This window comes from Molothrus ater, chromosome 2 (assembly GCF_012460135.2).
Source record: "Molothrus ater isolate BHLD 08-10-18 breed brown headed cowbird chromosome 2, BPBGC_Mater_1.1, whole genome shotgun sequence".
In the NCBI taxonomy this organism is placed as follows: Eukaryota; Metazoa; Chordata; class Aves; order Passeriformes; family Icteridae; genus Molothrus; species Molothrus ater.
In genome coordinates, this window is record NC_050479.2 from 14,975,091 (window position 1) to 14,991,246 (window position 16,156).

Here is a 16,156-nt window from a genome sequence, read left to right on the forward strand (position 1 = left end):
ATAAACAATATTAGCTACCTAATACCTAAACCTTCCCTATCCAAGGTGTCCTCTGGTAGCAAAGTCAAGCCCAGATGGAGGAGACACCAGAGGTTCACTGCTAAAGGGAGGAGCTGCCCTATGTGGGGTTCCCCTGAGGCTGCTCTGTGTCCAGAAACAGCCCCAGATGGCACCAACAGCCTGAACAGTGCAAGAGAATAAACTTATTAAAATCCACAGGCACCAAAGTGTGAGGAAACATCTCCTAGACTGCTGGAGGACAGTCTCAGAGCTGGTATGATCTGGAGGGATGAAATCCTTTGCCAAGTTTTATATAACAATATGGTAAATGCTGTGCTAACAGACACAAAGCCTGGCAAACACCAGGTTTTGTTTTTGCGGGGTTTTTTTGTTTTGTTTTTGTTTTTTTACCTAGTCAGACTATTAGTTTTACAAAATGTCATATATATTTGTTGGTTGGTTTTAGCCCAATTAATTTGACATTTTAATTCAGCTGAGGCTTTTATTAACATGAGCTAGTTAATGTGGATAGGTAAGAGGCCCAGAAAAAAATCAGAACAACTACAATTAGAAAAACAAGCATTAAGCAGAAAACCATCTGGGACACTGTACAGCCCCAAGTGAAATATGAAATACAGTATGGTTGCCAAACAGATGCTTATCACAGTACAGAGCATAAAACAGCCAGGGCAGAGCAAGCTCCCTGGTCTCAACCAGATGTGCTGCACCCAGCTTGGACACTGCCAGGGCAGAAGGGATGGGAGTCAGCCTGGAAAACCCAGGGAAGCTCAGCAAGAGCAGTCAGAGGCCTAGCAAACACTAACTATGGGAAAAACCAAACTAACCTTCACAACAACCTTTCAGCTTGGAAGAAGGGCTCCTGTAATGGAGCAGTCTGTTTTCTGTGCCATAAGGGAATGGAAATGCTGGGCTTAAATTGCAGAGGGAACAATTCAATATCCATTAGCAGGAAAAAATGAAATTATTCCTTCCGAAAACAGCAAAGAGGAAAAGCACTGTCTGGAGGGAATGAAGAATGTCCACCACCAGGGGTGTTTAAGATTTGGAAGGTATGGCAGCTCCAGCTCTAGATGGCAGAGCTACAATGGATAATCTTCCAAATAATTTCCAGCTCCCTGGCTCCGAGACACCCACATCACACTTACAGCTTCACCAGGGTCTATGCAGGGACCAAGATTTAAACCTGCATACACTGCCCTCCTGCACTGGAAAGGTTTGGGAAACCAGTAAGGAGATTAAGAGGCCAAAAAATAAGCATCTAGTGCCATTTTAGCTGTCCAGGGGTATCCAAGGAAGTTGCATAGGGCTGGCAGGTTAGAGACAAGATCTGTGACCCTCTGGAGCAGCAGCTAGTGACTGCAGGGAAAGGCAGCCAGAAGGCCAAGCTAGCATGATAGGACAATTCACAAAAAATCACAATTCACAAAAAATCGTCCTACAACATTGATTGCATAGACCTCCATGAAAATATTCATCTTAAATCCAAAAATTCTGAGGACTTCTTTTTAAAAAATAGTTTAAAATCAACTGCTTCATAACAAATGTGGCTTTTCTAGAGTCCTCTGTCCAACAAAAAAAATGTTGGCAGGATGCTGACTGTTTGTACTGAAGTCTTTAATAGCCTATCCCACTTCCCATGATGAACATTAATTAAACAACAATGCATCTTTACATGGTGACCCTCCAGACATTCAGCATGGTAGTAGTTTAATAAAACCATATCCCTCCCATGTCCTTCCAAGCACTACTGACTCGAGTTCATCCTTGTTTCAATGATTGCCTTGAAAGAACATGAGAGGCACACACAACAGATGGTACCACCTGGAGATGCAATGAATACATTCTGGTAAGATTTTAGTACTCCTCTGTTCCCCCTAGTCCCCCTATGCCATCATCTTCTGACTTAATTGCCATTTATTATAGAAAGGGTTTCATCTTTTTTTAGCTTTGAAAATTTAAAACTATATATTTCAAAAGAACATTCTTATGTAAATGATAGGTAGCTAACTTTTTTATTGTAGATTTCTGTTTCCTTTGCATTTAGAAACCTTCAGATTAGGCCAAATCCCTCCTGTATCTCAAAGAGGAACTATGCCAGTTCTGCAAAAATCCCAGTGAGAAATGGCTTTGTCATGGAAAAATTGCAATTAAATTGCAGTAGTCAAATCTAAGAATGTCTTTAAAACAATTTTCAGTAGGTTTCAGTGAGAAGTTTTATATAAATGATTTTAAAAATGCATGTTTTTCATGTTTGAAACCAAAAGGAATGTAAGTGAGTTGAAATCTTAGGACAGGAAAACCCTCTTTTCACTGGAAAATTATGGGTTAATGAAAAAATAAAGTTGGATTTTCCTTTTCATCCACAAAATAATTTCAAAAAAATCTAAGTATCTTCACTTAGAAAATTTGACTATAGCTTCAGAATTGAAAGATTGGAAGCACATTAACAATTGAGGGAGTGGAAGCAGCAAGCACAAAAAAGGCATTTTTAATATTGCTACCAAAACTTTTCAGGGCAACAAACTGGGATGAAACAGCAGTGGGGTAAACAGAGAGCCCTAGAGGACTTGGACTGTCCTCCCTCTGCTGCTTGTGAAGTTTTACCATTTATGAGTTTTGCCTTTCCCAAGGAGAGCATCTCTGCAGCCAGACCCAGACAGGGCAGCAGCAGAGACAGAGACTGCTGACACCATGAAGTGGAAAAATTAAAGTAAAACAGACTGGTTACACAACATCTGGCAAGAGAATGAATGCAGAAGATAAAAAAGGCCCACCAGAAATATATTCTTTCATGTACAGAGATTCCTTGTTTCACCACCCAACCCAAAGGGGTCTCTGGTAGGGAGCAGCATAGCTCCATTGACAGTCTCTAACTTAGTAACTTAGAATTGAGGAAACCTAGCAAGAAAGCAATTTGGAAGAACGGCCATGTAAAAAATTCTCTTGTGAACTTCTTTTGCATATAAAAAGACAATTTAATCCATATATTCCAAGCAAAAGCAGATGACCTTTATTGACAATGACACCCAAAGCTATTAAAACCAAAAGAAAAGCAGGAATTCATCTCTCCTTTGTATTTTTAGCAGCATGGGCAATGGAAATCAAATAAAATTTTAAACGTGGCAACAAAATATTTGTGGGCAAAATGCATCTATATGTATAAACACTAACAAGCATAACATTAAAACTATTATTATTTTTGTTGACAGCCCATATTGCTTTCTGAACTGCTACTCAGTAAATGATTCAATACTTGGCTTTCAAACACTGCAGGCAATTTTTTCCCCTTGAACTGAAATTTAAAATCAGAATATAGAGGTTTTGCATCCCATCATTTTTGTTTAGAATACAAACTCACTTCTGCAGTGGTGTTGCTTTTGCATATGAGAATTAAAAAAGCTTTATTTTTTAAATTTTAAATTTTAATTAAAGAACATGCTCAGAAATTAACATATCTACTCCAAGTTGTTTATCTAAGGTAGTCATATTTTTGAACATAATTAGGCAGCACTTTAAGGTAAGCTCAATCTCAGTTAACAGCAGAAACAGTGCCTTGGAGGCAATGGGACAAGTAGACAAGGCATAAAACACTGATGGTCCTCAGCCCACAGGAGTGCAAATGCCCAGCCAGGTGCCACAGGAAGGCTCAAATGGGAATTAGGAATGAAAAATTAGATCACAAAAACAAAGCTCAGAAAAAGTAGACATTTCATTAACCTACCCCAGTGTCTGAGCATGCATGGGCTGTGTTGCCCAGGAGGATGTCAGGCAAAAAAACCCCCAATCTCCAACTTGGCAAATGCTCTTGGTTGTACAGGACTGATAGTGGATACAGTAAGTTAGAGTAACACCCTCAGTGTCCCAGAAGGTGCTGCACTTTGTGCTATTCACCAGTTTCATATGGAATACTTCTAATATGAAACATTACCTCAATTTCTCATAGCTCTGTTTATTTAAGACCCTCCTGGGCATTAATTCCAGAGGGGAAGATACAGTACTTTAATGCTTCCTCCCTTGCCTCTCAGTGAGGATAAAATTAGGTGGTCAGACAACAGGACACCACTAATGATGTCCTCTCTAAAATGGAAAGAGGCTGTCAGAAAAGCAAACTGCCCTATTAAATTCAGCCACACATCCTCATCAATTCCAGTGTGTGCAATCCAGGCTTCATGTGTTATTCATCCTGACTCCCACATTTCACTGTTGCCCAAAACCTGCCAAAGTAAGACACTCTACCTAAAATGCAGAGAAGCAAAGCCTAGAAGTGTACACAGGCCACCATTTCATAACATAGTGTTTCATTAGCAAACATTGATCCTTCTGAGACATACCATTTGCACCATGCATTACAGCCTCCTCATTACAAAGAGGGAAGCCTCCCTAGACCTGTATTTTAGAATTTGAAATACCTGACCTTATTCAGAGTATATTTTTCACTGGCAATAACTCATTCTTGAAAGGAAATGCTGCCTAGGATGTCCCATGGATACACCTTCTTGGACACAGTGCATGATACTTGCTGCCACTCATGGGAGTACTTAGCTCCTCTGTCCTATTTTGTGAAAGCACTGCCACCTTGAATTTAATTTCTGCAACTGGGAAGTTGCAACATGGGAGAAATTGTTCTCAGTTTCCCTTATTCTCTGGCTGGTTTGTAGTTTTTTACTAGGAAAAAAAAAAAAAGAAAACTCTCAGGCTTGGTACCTCAGCACAGTCATTTGGTACCTCTTTCAATGAGCAGCCCTCCCTGACATAAAGGAGAGCTTTCCTGAAACCCTTCACAGGGACTGGACATCTCTCAGAGCTGCAAAATGGCAACATTAGCTCCTGCTCTGGCCTTTGACAGTGTTTTCAGAAGTTCAGGGTCAAAAGGCAGATTTCAGAGACTGGAGCATGAGGCTATTGTGTTCCTCTGGGGCAGCATTCACAAGACTGTGTGGGACCAAGCATGGGATGCCAGGAGATGTTGCAAACCTGCACAAGAGCTTATGGTGATGAAGCAAAATGCCAGGGATCATCTGTGAGTTTGCCAAGCCTTCAGAAACACTGTGAAATCTTTCAAAAGTGACAGAAGTCACAGGAGGGAGATTGTAGCATCTTGTAAACACTCTGGAGGGTGAAACCAGTGCAGCAGCAAACAAGCAGCTCTCAGCCATTAATTGCCCCAGAAGGGCAGCCAGTAATTTGTCAGAATTTATGTAAGACTTTGTTACAGTTGCCCATGCTATACAGAAGGTATTATCTGAAATTATGATGATGGGGTAGCAACAAAAAAGTCCTTAAACACATGTCAGGAAAAACAATAGCATTAAGAGTGCAGAAAAAGGACTGAAAACTTGCAGCACAAAGAGGCAAGAAACAACACAGAAGGAAATGGGGAAATTTAACACTGCAAAGACAATCTAAGTGATTTCTTCCTGCTGCAAATCCCTTTTCAGACTCAAACACAGGCATCAGTGCTTTTCTGTCCATGTTCCCTGAATAAATTTGTATGGAGCCAGCACAGTGGAAAACTCCCTTGCACACTGCTGCAGGTCCCAGGTGTGAGTTCCCTGCAAAGTGTGCCAGTATTACCCCAGCCAGTCCTGCAGCACCTGGAGGCAGCAGCAGAGCCCCTGTCCCAGCACTCTCTGGGCAGATGACAGCACCTGAGACTCCCCCAGACACGGCTGTTCTCCAAGGACTTTTTCAGGGAGTATGCAAAAAAGGTGCAGGTTTTTCTGCACCTAAGTTGACTTAGTTGGCTTGCAGGATCAACAGCTAGCTACACCCTGCAGAGAGCTAGTTATGTACTTCTTTTAGATGTGAAACCCTAGCAATGCACAAACCAGAAAAGTCTTTGAAAAGGAAGGAACCACCACCAAAGATAATTTAAAAAAATAAAGAAAAAACTGAAACAAGCTTTCCTGGGACAAAACCTGGACGTAGTCTCTCTAGAAGTGTTCTTTGCGTTAAGCAGCAGAATCTGTCAAAACACAGAGTGTAGACAGAGGTGGAGCCAGAGGGGAAGAGGGTGACAGTGTCATGATACACTGCTGTCTCCTGCTGTTACCTCCCTCTAGCAGAAAACACACCTGAAAAGGCCCAACTTTTCCTTCACAACTGAATCACAGACATGCAAACACTGTGCCACAGCCTCCAACCTGCTCTCTGTGTTCAGGCTGCCTCGGAACAGCACAGCAAGGGGAATGCTTGGTGCTGCAGGTCTAAATGTGGTTTGCCACTTACGCAATCAGGAGCAAACACATGGAAAAGCCCAAATATCCCACAAGAGAATCCTCTTTGATTACAAAGAGACCATTACAAGATGGTGTCAATATGGAACATCTAAATGATTTACACAAAAGTCATTTTGGAAATAAAACAATCCATTAAGGATTAGCAGTGCAATGTTAATGTGATGTAACAGGACAAAAATAAGCACCTGAACACACAACAAAGTTAGGTCCTGACAGATAAACACAGAAAAGGACAACCCATATTTTCAATTTGCCATATATATCTACGCATTATAGAAGAGTTGATACACAGAACTATTTGCAGGGTCAGTAAAGTCTTGAAGCATCTATTTAAGACATTAAGTGGCGACTGAGAGAAGATGTTTAATTGTTGCAAATCAGTGTAACTTTAGTACAAAATCAACAGAAATATGTTAAATTTTAGCAGCTAGGGACAACATCTGAAAAAAGTGTGGAGCTCCTAGTTTGTGGTGCAGTTATTTGAAAACAATTCTGCAAGAGAAGTTGGAAGAAACAGGACTGCATTTTACTATTTAATATAAATTCAAGTGGTTCTAAAAGTGAGAATGTAACAACAGAAAGCTGAGAAAACAAACTTTTGGCAATGACATCTGACAACAGCAAAGGAGCTGCATTCTTGTCTAGCACAAAAAGCAATAGGAATGATTAAGCTTTAAAACACACACAAGTACACACAAGAACACACATCATCATCCAAGAGCCTAGAACTCTGTCAGGATCACAAACGTGTAAGGCAAATAAATATATTTAAAAGATTCTGATACCACATGAGGGAACATTCAACGTGAGGTTAAAACATTTCTGAAAGAGAGAGGAATTCCTTTCTCCAGCCAGTTGCAATGTTTCATTTTCCCAGAGCAATGGAAGTGAAGGAGGCAGTGAGGTAGCACACACAAGGTAGTGACTTAGCAGATGTAAGCAAACCTCTCAACTCAGAAACTGGATTTTGCACTTAGGAACACCACTTACAGGAAATCCTCCTGCCTTTTACTGGTAAGGGCACTGGAAAAAGTCAGCGTTGCAAACAGAACACTGCCGTCATAGCAACATGCAATTCAACACTTAAACTTTTCAACAGACAAGACAGTATTTTACTTCTGGTTTTATAATTTCAAGGTCAACAACTCATCATGAGCACTTTACCTGTCTAGCTGGTCATCAGTTCTCAAATATAATCTCCTGTTAAAGCCTCAACCAAGGAAACCTCCTCAATCAAATAAAAAATATAAGCACGTGTATACAGGGAGACCACTTCAAAAATTACACCTTTGTTCTCCTTTTCTGGAAATTAGTGTAGAAGGATGGAGAAAAGCCCCAGTCCATTAAATCAAGCACTAGCCTTTTACTAGTAATTAGCATGTGATAAAATGCTACAACGAGGTACACAAAGGCATTGAAATTGAGATTTAAAACACCTAAAAAAGCCCTTAGACCTTGCAATGGTATCTGTAAGTAGTGCACAAACAGCACAGCAAAGCCAGTGGAAAGTCTCCTTGACCCTTTCCATTTTCAGTAAGGACTTAAAAATTTTTTTATGTTTCTATCAGTAAAATCCCATTTGAAAACCAAATCTGAAGGCTAAAAATAGGACAAAATGTGCTGAATGGTTGATGAAATTTAACCCTGTTAATTAGACAGTTTCATTTCACAGTCAGTAAGAATCTAATACTACCCTAATAAATGTATCAGTTTTTTGCAAAGTGTCATGCATGAACACAATTGAAATAGTGCCTTTTTCAACTTTTAATGGCATCAAATTTAATATCTGCAAAAGAAACCATTGTTTTCTCAAAGCAGCAGAAGAAAGTAAAGAATTGGAGATGTTTAGAAGGTAATGCGTAAAGCATAAGGACCATGGAAAACTTTTGCTCTCTCCCAAGTATACCAAATAACATCCACGTGAATTTTAATGCTCAACAAAGGTGCTAACTTTAATGAATCAACTTAGGTAGATAGTTAATCATACAAAGCCTTCATTACCCTTTCCTCTCTCTTAACCATTTTTGTACTTCTTTACTGCAGTGAAAAAGCTGAATTGAAGGAACAGTTAGCAGAGACCCTTGGAAAGCTTCAAGGGCTATCCTGCCTTCTTTTCCTCTTCAGATAACTTAATTGCAGTGCAACCCCACAAATCATGAGTGCAGGCTTCAACAACTGACCCTACAAGCTGGGTGGGGACTCAACGTTGCTAGCAGCACATGCTGAGAAGCTCCACAAATGACAGTGAAGGACAGAGCATGAAACAGACACAAAAATGTGTTTACATGTCAGGAGGGGCAGGGACCTGCTCTAATCCCTGGTTATTTGGATTATGTTTGATAAATAGCACTAATATCTATGGAGTTTATGTGCCAGGTGACTGACAGTTACTCAGCATTATGATTTTTTTTTAAGCCTCGCTGGTCACAGTTGTTCTCTACTTTTTTTTTGTTCAAAATGCTTTTTGAATTTCTTTCCTTATAAATTGCAATGAGAGGAACTGGGAAAAATACCTTCTCTTTTTAAACTTGTTACAGATTTTGGGATGTCTCGTGACCTGCCTGCCTGGATACTGCACAATCACAGCCTGACTCTGCACTCCCGGATTTACCAAGAGGTTTTTACAGCTCAGATGGGGTTGGCTGGAAATCTTACCAAGTATATCCCTTAAACACATGTGTGTCATTGGAGGAGGATACTGTGCAAGTGTAAACATGAAGAAAAGCATGGAAGCAAAATCCATTTAAGCTAAGGATTACTAGAAGAAGGTGACTGGTGACCAGCCTACAGGGAAATGTCTGGTGTTTGAGAGGTCATGCAGCACTCTGGTTATTAGGCCTCATACATAAGGCAGACCAAAGAGGTGTGCAACAAGAGGGACCTGGCAAAACATGGGGGATGTTGAAAGACTGTTGGGGATATTTGATAGGAAAAAGGAAATACAACCTCTACATTACACAAACAGGACACTTGAAAAGCCACAGAAATATCCCATACTTACTTTTATCTTCCTGGTTTTCTTCTGCTGCTTTGCCTTCCTCCTCCTCCTCCACCTCCTTCTGCTGTGCTTCTTCGTGCTGGTCGGCAGCACCGACCGAGAGGCTCTGGCAGCAGTGGTTGAAGCCGCTATCCCGAGGCAGGGTGAAGCTTCGGGGCTTTCCCCCGTTCCCGTTCAGTGCTTGCATCCGCTCACCCTCCACCAGGGGGAAGGGGCCGTAGTGATCTTGCAGGTGGCACTTCTGGGTGGGCAAGGTGGACTGCCGCCGGTGCTCGGGGGACACCACGGCCACCTCGGAGAACACCGAGTCCTCCAGGGGCAGCGTCTGCAGGTAGTGCAGTCCCGAGCTGGTGAGCGGCGTCTCGATGAGGTCCTGCCAGGAGCGCCGCTGGCTCGCCGTCTTGCGCACCGGGGACTCGGTGGCGCTGCCGGCCACCTCCGGGCGGAACTCCTCGTGCGACGACTGCGACTGGGACGTCTCCGTGGACGACAGGCGGCTGTGCTTGGGCTCCACGTAGGGGCTTGTGCAGCTCATCTGCAACATCAGCAAGGAGCAGCCTTCAGATCAATGCACTCCGAGAGCTGCTGCTAATAATAACCTGCTACTTCTCATTCTCAGCCATGGCACCCAGTTCATTAATAAGTCACAAATGTACCTAATTAATCTGTCCTGATCCTAATTTTAATGCATATTCATGTCTGTATGTCACGCCTGTAGGTCAAATACTGATAGTTATTCATAGTAAGTATCTTTACTATGTCACTTAATCCATAAAATAAGCAATGAAAATTAGCAGAAAACTTTGCAAATTATGGCACTATGGAAGACATAGAAGAGATGTCCCTGATTAATTCAAAACCTTAAAAATGCTATCCAAATGCCTGTTATCCTATTTTGCCTTTCTTTGGAATCATGCTTGCAGTACTTCAGTACTGTCATTAAAAGGTCTATAATTTTGTAAGATAAAACTACTGCCTTCAAATTAAACATCATGAATGCTCTCTTTCCCCTGTATTTCCCCACTGTTCATTCCAAAAACCATATCCAAATAAGGTGCATTAACTTAGTTAACACTAAGTATGCAGAGATGAAAGTTAGAATTTTCAGTGGAGAGTAAGTTAGAAGTCTATAATATAGTTTTATGTCAACAACTACTTCAAGAAAAAAAAATCCCCCTTTTTTCTAGTTTAAATTTCTCTATAAGAGAAACCTACTTTTTCACAACAAGAGAACACCTGGTATTGCTGTTTGCAATACAAGACAGAACATTTTTATGCTGGCATTTCTCTGGAAATTCAAGTGTAATTTGTTACTTAATGCTTCACGGCACAACTGCTGGAGCCTTAGAGAAGAGTCTGTGTTGTTTCTGAGGTAATAACATTTTCTCAGAAAGTTGATAAGAGGGTGGTGAGGGATTGCACGGATGAGTAGCTGTCCATCGTGAATGAACAAGAAGAAAGACTTCTGTAACTTAATCTATTTAGTACAGCAAGTAGGATTATAAATCCCTGTTCTCTACAAACCAGTGGAAACAGGAACGATGGCCATTGAAGTCTGCAATGTGTGCTGCTTAACCAATGCCTTCAGTCAAGCATTGACTAAAAAAGCCTCATGGTCGAGCTCCATCCTGGGTGCATGACTGTGCAGCAGGGCAGGCAGAGGTGGCCCTTTGGGCACACATTCTAGGGACAGCTGCAGGTGACTCACCGAGGGTGGCCGTGGGTAGGTGTCGTACGGGGGTGGGGGGCTGTCCTGCTTCGGCGTCGATGGAGTGTCAGCCTCCTCCTTGTCACTCTCGCTCCAGTAATCTGCAGGTCACACAGGAATCAGGTCAAAAACTGCCAGCACATTTTGATGCAGTTTTGTATCAGAGATTTGCTTTCACAAAAGCAACATGAAATTCCTCCTTTGGTATTGTTGGCAGTGAAATATCAGAATTCTGATGGTGTCAAGTGTTAGCTTCTGCAACTTGGAATTGTCTTAATCTAAAGAGGGAAAATTCTAAACATTATGGGGTATAATAAACCTAATGTCCCATTACAGAGCTATTGGACAACAATATGAAAATGAGCCACAAATTTAACTCTTGTGCACACCTTATAAATGCAACAGGCATACAGAATACTCTTAATACATGTATCAGACTTTCAAATATTTATACAGCCACAAAAATAATTACAATTGGACACTTATTGGCTGAAAAATACTGAAATATTTTTTGAGGCAGAAATTATTAAAAACATAGCTTTGCTAAAGTCTTGTTGACTGCAAATAACATCAACAAATGTATTTAACCAACTGGAAAATCAAACAGGTAGGAGTTATTGCACCCATGAATAATCAGTGCTATTTTTCTACCCATTTTCTCCATTATATTCTACCAGTTAGACATGTTTTTCAATTCAATTTCTAATAACAAATAGTGGTAATTAAGGCAAGACAGAATAACTTTATGTCATATATCTGCTTCATAAAACAGCTGCTGCCCTGTTGTCCATGCAAGAACATAAAGGTGATACAGTAAGGAAAAATATGACAATGACATTTAAGAAGAGAATTCAAAAAGAAGGATGAGAAAGTATAAAGGACATAGATTTAGCGGGTTAAGTTTAAAGCTTAATTAAAATATTTCATTTTTTCAGGAAATCAAGTCTTGGCCAAGCTTACTTCAAAGGGGAAGAATATACTACATGGGAATTTCTTATGTTACAAATATTTTTTGAAGTAGAACAGCATCTAACTAAAAGGACACTGAATCTTAATATTTCCTGCAAAAAAACCCTAGTTAACTGCTGACTCAGTTCAAGACAGACAACTCTTAACATTTTTGCACATTGTAAGACTTATGCAAACATTTTGGTTGTCACTTTGTTTCTGACTGTATCACCTTCCAGTATTTGGGTAAATCATTGTATGACAGGACACTATAGCTCAGACTGCTCACAGATTAACCACAGGCAATTTTCACTTCACCTCAAGTGTTCAACAAAGCACATCTCTCTTTGAGAGATAAGGAGAAAAAGACTGATTGCTGCTTCACAAATGATCTAAACTAAAAATCCGAGCTGGCACCACATGTAATTTTGTCTTTAATGATTTTTTCTTACGATTACTGTATTGTATGATCAGTGATCTACCATATTTAATCTTATTCAAGACTTAAAGCATAAACTTACCTTTAAATGACATCACCTTGAACAGGAGTCTCTATAGCTTTGTATTTTTTTAGATTTCAGTATTGGTGGGGACAGCCTTATTTATCTATTCAATTTTTCCACACAATAGCAATTCTGTTTTTACTCCAAGCCTTTTCATTTGCTTCCTGCAAGCTTACAGCTGAGACATTCTCTTTAAACAGTATAATAAATAAGTTGCATAAATAAAGCTTTTATGACTACAAAATAAAAAAAAATCCTAACAGTTATGTCTCTAGACATCTGCAAATAATTATTTTCTGGTGAATGAAAGACTAAATCAGTGAAAACTCTTTTTCTAAATAAATCCTACTTTTAAGAAAACTTGTTTCCAGCAACTTAAAACAGCTGAAAATATTGGCAGGTAGGCATGTTTGTTCCTATTGCAGCAAAGCATAATGGTGTGCTGTGTGGTGAGAGACCTGTCAGAACTGCATTGCTCTGTGACATTTCTGCAGACTTGGAGCTCAACTGTTTATTCTGAAAGCAAAATTTAGCAGTCTCAGTGCAGGTTCCAATTTTGGCTAAAAATACGAAGGTGTTCTTGCTGTCAAATCCACATACAAGAGAACACTGCAGGATGACGCTTTTGCACACCTTATCTCAGACAGGGAATTCTGTTGGCAGCCTATAGCTTGTCTTGAAAATTTCTGCAGTAACAGGGGTCAATTTTCAGATAAAATGTACGAAAATGGCTTCCCACCAATTTTTATAAATGCTCTGCTTTTGGCAACTGACTCATTAGAGTCCATCTAAAACATGTATGATGCTATGAAACAGTTGCTGTATCTCTCTCTGTAGATTTGTCCAATTCAGTGATGGACAAGCTCTATGCATCAGGCATATCTTGAAAGTTTTCTCAATGACTAACAGACTGAATATATTATATATAAACCAACACTGATCTGCCATTTCCTGAATAAATATACTCTATTTATATAAACTAGGGATTTTTTCCCTCTGATTTATGTGACTGGAAAGCATATAACTTCTCCAACCAAGGAAGTCCCTTGATGTATTGCTAACATGCATTGTATTTCATATGAAAAGTTGAAGGTATTTTTATAAAACTGTTCTGTACAGAATGTAACATTTTATTCAGCAGTACACCCACAATTCGATGATTCGTGCATCTCTGAAGCTCTTGAAATATATTTATGAACTTTACATTCAGAACCATTCAACTCTTAATTGAGACAGATTTGACAACTCCTGTTGAATTGTTTCAGAGGTATTATAAAGCTTTGCTGCAAAGGGCTGAACGGCACAGAAAGAAAAGAGCTTTTGTCAAATCAAATATGCAGATGACAATTGGTACAGTCACTGAATATAGAAAATTCCAGCTTCACAGTTTCTATAATTGCGAAAATGCTTGAAGTGATAGAGAGGTTTTACTTTGCTAACTTTGCTAATTAGGGACTCTATTGAGGCTGTGTAACAGCCCTTGTGCTGGGAGCCAAGGAAAATCACCAGAGGCATTAGAACAGCGTAGGGCAGCAAGGGGCCAATGTGATACTGCCTCCCACACTAAACACAACTAAGCCACACAAAGAGGGTACAGTTCTACCTACCTGCCTGCAACAAATCAACATGAGTGAATGGTGTTAGAGTGGTAATAAAGAACTCTGTCAGTGCCTAGGATATAATTTGCATAGTCAGTGGGGATTCACTGATTATCTTCAATAGGGAGACATTTTAATAATAAGCTACATGAGGCCTGAATGCACATCATCTCATGTCTATCTGGATCATCTGCTATTTTATTACTCAGTGATTTCTTAGTAGCAAAAATATTTCTCCACGTCCATCTGGATTTTGAAAGGTGTATTATGTGTAATTGTGCACTTGGACAGCATTAGCATAACACACACCTTTTCACTTACTGTCCCACATGGCATTGTAATTCTAGTGCCAACCTGCTGTCAATAGAAATTGTAATTTGGCTTTGAATGCCAAAACAGAGGATTTCCTCAAAGACTCTGAGATTCAGGGTTTGTTCACAGCCTCTTCAAGCAGTGACAACAGATGGTACACAGGCTCTTTCTAACAGGTTACTGTAGTGCTGCTTAGGAAATATGGTTCCCAAACTGATTTCCAGGTCTGGTAAGGCACTGAGAACATGAGTGAAGAACAGTGAGCATGGTGCTGCTACCCTGGGCTGTGGGAATACAGAGGGCCTGGTGGCAAAAATGAAATGAGTTTTTTGGCTCAAAATCCAAAATCTTTCTGATGAAGGCTTAAGAACCACAGAATTAAAAACTGAGGTTTTGACTGAGTGGGAAGCAGGCAGACAGACATCTGGATAAGCTCTGGATCATCACTACCACTGCAATTTTCTGGTGCCTGCTGCTGGGTACATATGTTAAAAAGAGCATGAATTCAAAAGCTATCTGCTTGCCAAAGCAGATACTTAGATAGGAACCCTTCTGTGGATCCATGTCACTGGCAATTCTAAGAAACAGCCTCCACAACACAATTGAACTGACTCTTTTCTGTCTGCAATTACAATTTCTACTGCAACAGTTCAAAGAAAATCAACACATTATTTTATATATGCTGGTTTTTTGACCCAATAAATATTAGGTATAAAAAATAAACATGTAAAATGTTGTAAGCCAACAACTCCAAGTGAAATGCCAACAGGGCTGTAGCAACACACTGCAATACAGTAAAACCAGTAGGAATCACAAAATTTAAGTGGCCTTAAAATTAAAGTCCTTAGAGTAAATCCAATTATCTCAACAGGCTTTAGAAAAATGGTTTTGTTCCCAAGACCAATTTCATGCACTCCTGCCCTCTGTGAATTCAAATACAAATGCAATGTTTCAAATACTTTTTTTAGCCTCCAGATTCTTAAGTTTCTTCTGATAAGGGAGACAGATTCCTCGGTACCATATAGTGGAGCTTACTGGCAGTATATCTGCTCTTTTAGCTATCTTTTGCAGCCTTCTCAGAAATAATCTCAGAAGTGTCTGCAGATCAGAGGCTGAAGGAATTAGTCAGAATTCCTGTCAGAGAAGGAATTCTCTAAAGCAATAACAGCAATACCCATATGTGATTTGCTTTCGGATGACGAGAATGAGGCCTGATACACAGCAGGGAAAAGAGAACGGATGAACTTGTGATAAGAGCTGACAGAAGAAAACAAAATAACAACATATTACCTTGCTCTTGTTTGATCCTCTCTCTTTCTGCATAGCCAGCAGCAAGCATGTTAATTCTGTTGAGCCATCTGAAATAATATTAAAAAAAACAGTGATACCCATCCAGCCTATTAATTTTTGCATGCATTTCTAGCAAAAACAAACCTAGAAGCATCTGAAGGAGATTAAGGACAATGTTATTTTTCATATCAGACAGCTGTTCTCTTTGATACTTTTACTCAGGGAGTCTCCAAAGATCTATGATTTTGCTGTTGAACAAACTGTTTTCACAGCAAGGATTTTATTTCAAATGGAAAACCAAGTATGATGTCAAACATCTGTAAAATAAAGGATTTAGAGATAATCAAAGAGTTGTTAAGTCTGCGGCTCACAGATATGCCATCACACAAATACTCCTGCTGTTCTGATTTCTTAAGAACAAATACCACTTTTCAGAGATTTAAGCAATATTTTAAGGCCTGAATTGGCAACTTAGCAGAGGAACAGAGCAGAAAATTGCAGTAAAAAGAAAAGGTTCACTCCTAAACAGACATTGTGGT

General features: G+C 39.9%; 1 protein-coding gene across 5 annotated transcripts in view; it reads right to left on the reverse strand.

The window, feature by feature from the left end:
- Positions 1–16,156, reverse strand: part of CNKSR2 (connector enhancer of kinase suppressor of Ras 2) — a 206,924-nt gene that overhangs the window by 30,519 nt on the left and 160,249 nt on the right. For all 5 annotated transcript variants that reach the window (XM_036390899.2, XM_036390809.2, XM_054518168.1 and 2 more), the window contains 3 exons: positions 15,618–15,685; positions 10,967–11,067; positions 9,262–9,793 (listed from right to left, as the gene is read on the reverse strand). In XM_036390899.2, coding sequence (XP_036246792.1) covers positions 9,262–9,793; positions 10,967–11,067; positions 15,618–15,685 — 701 coding nt within the window. The remainder of the gene's footprint in view (positions 1–9,261; positions 9,794–10,966; positions 11,068–15,617; positions 15,686–16,156) is intronic.